This window comes from Acanthisitta chloris, unplaced genomic scaffold (genome assembly GCF_000695815.1).
Source record: "Acanthisitta chloris isolate BGI_N310 unplaced genomic scaffold, ASM69581v1 scaffold13416, whole genome shotgun sequence".
Lineage (NCBI taxonomy): Eukaryota > Metazoa > Chordata > Aves > Passeriformes > Acanthisittidae > Acanthisitta > Acanthisitta chloris.
In genome coordinates this window covers 32,137-37,464 of record NW_008678860.1, presented here as the reverse complement: position 1 = coordinate 37,464, position 5,328 = coordinate 32,137, and the positions used below count along the sequence as shown (strand labels likewise).

General features: G+C 39.2%; 1 protein-coding gene across 1 annotated transcript in view; it reads left to right on the top strand.

Annotated features, from left to right (window-relative positions):
- Positions 1-5,010, top strand: part of LOC103804467 (short transient receptor potential channel 4-like) — a gene marked incomplete at its 5' end in the record, with an annotated part of 34,369 nt that extends 29,359 nt beyond the window's left edge. Inside the window, 3 exons of the mRNA XM_009077081.1 lie at positions 1,524-1,565; positions 3,762-3,851; positions 4,116-5,010. Coding sequence (XP_009075329.1) covers positions 1,524-1,565; positions 3,762-3,851; positions 4,116-4,832 — 849 coding nt within the window. The remainder of the gene's footprint in view (positions 1-1,523; positions 1,566-3,761; positions 3,852-4,115) is intronic.
- Positions 5,011-5,328: the final 318 nt, after the last annotated feature.

The following is a 5,328-nucleotide window of genomic DNA, read 5'->3' as shown; positions in this document are numbered from 1 at the left end:
ATGAAACATCTCCATCGTGTGGTCAACTGCAAAAAATCTGAGATTTTTGTTTACAAACTGGCTAATGGCAGGTGTTGAAAGGGTACTGGCCTTCCTAGGGCTGCCTTTCCCTCTCTGGCCCCAGTGGTGGGCAGGCTCTCTCATCTCTCCACCCTTAAACACAATTTCCTTCTTCTCGTTGGGTGAGGCAAAGGTACAGGCACACGACATGGAAGAATACTGAAGACAAGATGCTTGTGTACAAAGCTCTACCCACAGTGTCTGTTCAGACTGATTAGGAAATCATAATTTTCCTCTTTCTATTATTTGCCAAGCCCAACCACACAGCCACTGCATCTCTCAAATTTATGCAAACAAGAAATCAACCTTGAAGTGTAAACTGACTGCAAGTACATGGAAATTGTTAATCAATTCTTTCAAGTAAAAGAAGATGACAAAATAACTTCCTGTGCCTGACTCATAATGCAACTGAGGTCAATTTTAACAAGTCTCTTGGATGTTCTTTTACCCTGTTTTAAGATGCTGCAAGTGTTCTGTTTTGTAGAAATACAGTCAGTGGTCAAACACATTCAGACACATTATTTTCTTGTCAGCAGCAGATACAAGAACTCAAGGTAAAGCTGTAAGTCTTTCTTTCACCAGTCAGGGATAATTAAGGTAGAGAATAGGGATATGCAACTCAGTATGCTATTGAGGACAACAGTAACTCAAGGAAAGAATAATTCAGTCCTTTTTTTCACCCAGTCTTCTTGTGAACAATCCTTAGATATGACAGTATAATCTAAAGCAACACTTGCTTGAAGCTTGTACCGTGATTTCATCTCACCGCACTTCTTTTTGCTGTTCCTCTTCAGAGTTACTATCCCTTTTACCCTCTCTCCTTATCAACACCAAACTGTGTTGAAAGCTATGTTTCTTTCTTCCATACACATCTCTGTGAGCAAGTGTTTTTTACAGAGAACTAAGCAGGACACTTTCTCTTTAATATGGTTTTATACTGCGAGTGTCTTGCTGACACCATGGTTTTACTAGCCCCACTTTGATGATGATTTTCATGCATAATTTCCCTTCCTGCAATTCATTTCCATTGACTCCAATTCTTTCGCTGTGCACCTCCAAGAAAAAAATCTAACTTGACACAAGTCAAGCTCTTCTCAATTCAGTAAAATATGCTTCAGTCTGTGCAAGTGAGTGACATGATCCCATTGTTCCCTTTCTATCTCACACCTCAGGGCTCTGCAAGCAGAGACCTGGCTGTCCTGCAACATCCATGCCAATGCAGGAATAACAGCACTTTGATGAAAATGCAGAAAAAATCCACTTTGCCTTCCCAATAGGAGGATTCTCTTTTCTGTAAAGCAAATGATAGGCTTTGCTCCAATGCTGTCATTTTTCTACAGACTTTGAACCATTTCTCTCAGATCGTTAGATACCATATAATGCACGGACCTGCTGTTTTGCTATGGTTGAGTATTTTACTTCTACACAGGGATTAATTTTTTTTTGTTCTTTTCTGTTTTCAGAGACGTGCAGCTGACAATTTGAGAAGACATCATCAATACCAGGTACAGGCCCATGTTTATTTTTTGGGCAATTCTTTTTATATGCCTCCAGGATGTCTTCATGAGGGAAAAAGAAAGGAAGAATTTCATAAGAAAGCAGAAAAGAAAAATAAAATAGCATTAAAAATCAAACAAACTAAAAATCCCTAACACAAACAAGCAAAAAGACAGAACAAAACCAAAAAACAAACAACCAAAACAAAACAGAACCTAAAACCTAACAAACAAAATGTAACCAAAGCAAAAACAAAAAAGAAAAACAACCCCAAAAAAACCCATAAAATGCATACTTATTTCACCTTCAGCAAATGAGCTTAATATTTTTGGTGCTCAAACAAAAGCATTTGAGAAGTAGGGTTGTCTTCAGGAGCAAAAGGGTATTTTCTAGAGCAGTAACATGCTAATCAGTATTTTGTCCACTGTAACATGGATTGTCTTGAAAAAAGCAAACACACAGTCTCACCTGCCTGCTGGGATTCATAAGGCTCTCCATCTCTTCAGCTCTTGTCCCACATAGGTCATGTCCTATCCCTTAATAAACCCTCTATGAGAGACCCTGTGAGCAGTTCTTCTTCATACTTTCTTCTTCAGCTTCTGATTTTTTGAGATTATTATAGTGCAATTAATAATTTTTGGCTTTATTTTCAAATTTTTGTTGTGTTAAAAGGGCTGCAAGGTAAACAAGATGTGGGCTGTACATTTGGTAATTAATGGATTCCATATGGGAAATTACTAGGTGAACTTGGACTTTTCCAACCAGAAAAAGAGACAGCTGTGGAAAGTACAACTGGGATCTATAAAATCATGGGGAAGGAGAACACAGAGCAGCTGTTTACCATTTATCTCCAAACTGAATACCACACATATATTACTCTGCATTAATAAGGCTGTAGGCAGCCCTTTGAGGGAAATGATTATTCTCCAGCCCACACTTGTAAGACTGTATCTGCAGCAGTGTGTCCTGTTTGGACCCCATACTACAAGAGAGATGTTAACTGGAAGGAATCCAGCAAAGGGCCACCAAGATGGTTAGAGGGCTGTCATGAAAGAATCATAGAATCATAGAATCGAAAAGGCTGGAAGACATCTCAAAGATCATTGAGTCCAACCCTACCATCATTATTAGACCATGGCACTAAGTGCCACATCCAGTCCCATGTTGAAAACCTCCAGGGATGGTGAATCCACCACCTCCCCAGGCAGCCCATTTCAATGTCTGATTACTCTCCCCATAAAAAAATCTCTTCCTGATATCCAACCTAAAGCTCCCCTGGCAGAGCTTGAGTCTGTGCCCTCTTGTCCTACTGCTGATTGCCTGGGAGAAGAGACCAACCCCCACCTGACTACAACCTCCTTTCAGGTAGTTGTAGAGGGCCTATCCAGGTCCCTCTGCAGAGCCCTCCTGCCCTCCTCCCCAGCTTTGTGTCATCTGCAAACTTGCTGATGGTGCACTCAATCCCCTCATCCAAATCATCAGCAAAGATACTAAAGAGAAGTGGGCCCAGCACTGACCCCTGGGGAGCACCACTAATGACTGGCCACCAACTGGATGCGGCACCATTCACCACCACTCTCTGGGCCCAGTCTGAAGCTCAGATTTTAGCCTGAAGTAGGTTAAGGGGAATATAACTGTCTTAAATAACATAGTGGATGGTTAGAGAGAAGGAGGCACATTTTTCTTGGAGGCACACAGCGAAAAAACAGGAGTCAATGGGCACAAGTTTCAGGAAGGGAAATTCTGTAAGATAGGAAGAATCATCCTCCGTGAGATTAGTAAAGAATGGGAAAAAGTTGCTCAGGGAGACTGCAGCATCCTCATCCATGAAAATGTTCAGCAATTTACTGGACATGGCCCCGAGCTGAATCAGCCTCCAGGCACCTCTTCCAACCTAAATAATTTTTGAGAGTCTTAGAAGTAAAATGCAACAATGGAACCTATGAGAGAACTGGTTCCAGGTGCTCACTGTCAGGCTGGACATTACTGGCATGAGACATACCTTGGGTCAAACCCAATATAGCCCTTCTCAGGATAATAGATATTAGGATTTTCCATCGAAAAGCAGAACAAATTTTCAACCAGATCTAAGGTTTGTATATTTTTTGTCATGTTCCTAAAGCACAAAATAGCCAAAGCAGACCCAGTGAGTGTAGGTTTAGTAACTAATACCAAGAAACTAACACAATATTTTATGCTTCTAGGAAGTTATGAGAAATCTGGTTAAGAGGTATGTTGCAGCGATGATAAGAGATGCCAAAACTGAGGAAGGATTGACAGAAGAAAATTTTAAGGTATGTGTGTATTTATATGCTTATAGGTGTTTCAGTAAGATATTACAAGACTGTGAAGCATATTTCTCAGACTCAGTTGTTCAGGTAGCATATAACTTGCTTCCTAGAGCAAATTCTTCTGCTACCTTGAAGATGTCAAGTATTATTCAGATGGTGAGGGTTATTATTGATCCCTAGAATAAACCTTTTTTTTCCTTTTTTTTATTAATAAAATTTAAATTAGCTTTCATGCTCTGATGTTTCATCTTTCCTCCTAATTTTTAGGAGTTAAAACAAGATATTTCCAGCTTTCGCTTTGAAGTTCTGGGTTTATTAAAAGGAAGCAAGCTGTCTAATTTGCAGACTGCAAAGATGAACAAAGACACTGCCTCTCTGTCAGAAAATGAAGAAAATAGTGAGAGTGAAGGAAACAAGAAAGGAAAGAAAAAACCTTTCAGCCTTTTTGACATAACAACAATGATTCACCCAAGATCAGCCAATATTGCCTCTGATGGACATAATGTAAGCAATGGCTCAGCAATGATGGTATCAGAGTCCACTCAGGAGAAACAAAAGCGTGTGAATTTTGTAACAGACATAAAAAATTTTGGGTTGTTTCATAGACGATCAAAAACACACTCTGTGGAGCAGAGTACAAATAAAATATACACTGTTTCTGAAGAAGTTTCCCGTCAACAGGCAGAAGAACAATGTGAGAAAACTGATGAACTGGAAGAGGTAGAATTGACCATGAACTGTGAATTAAACATCCAAAGTCCTGACAAAAATTGTGTGTTAGTTGCGTCACAAAATAACAGTGGCTCTTTGGATTCACAGGAAGAGGGAAGTGTTTGTGCTTCAGAAACAGAGAAAATGGAGTCACATAACTCGGACCCTGCCACACCACAGGATCAGCTGGACAAGGTGTTGGACATTAGCATTGACTGTGATGAGAAACAGGAAACAATTGTTCAGGGTGACTATGTGATAACAAGGTTGTGATGCTTACAGGAGGAAGCATTTACAAATATATATATTTTGCATAGTGCTTTTTTGGGGGGGAATGTTTTAAGAATTATATTAGCAAATGCAGAATTACACTTTATAGTACTCAACTGTGGCACATGATCTTGTAACATAGTAGTCAAGAGAAAGACAATATGAGGACCTTCTGGTTTGTAGCCTGCTTTAGCTTTCACAATTTGTTTTACATTTTTTAATAAATGGAAGCATCTTGTATTCTTGTAATGTTGCAATAACCCACAGAAACTTTTTAGCTATCTTTTTCAATTACAAGAAATGCAATTTCTCTCATATGATAGTTGACTCCTATGATAAATATTTTTCTATGCAAATAAAAAGTAGCTTAAGAGACTTGTAAGCCTTTATTTATCTTTGTAGGTTCTTAAAAGATTCTGGGCACCGTGATAATCATATGTGGCTCCTGTCAGCATAATTCATGTCAAGCTATTAGAGTCATTTATTTAAATTGCTAGTG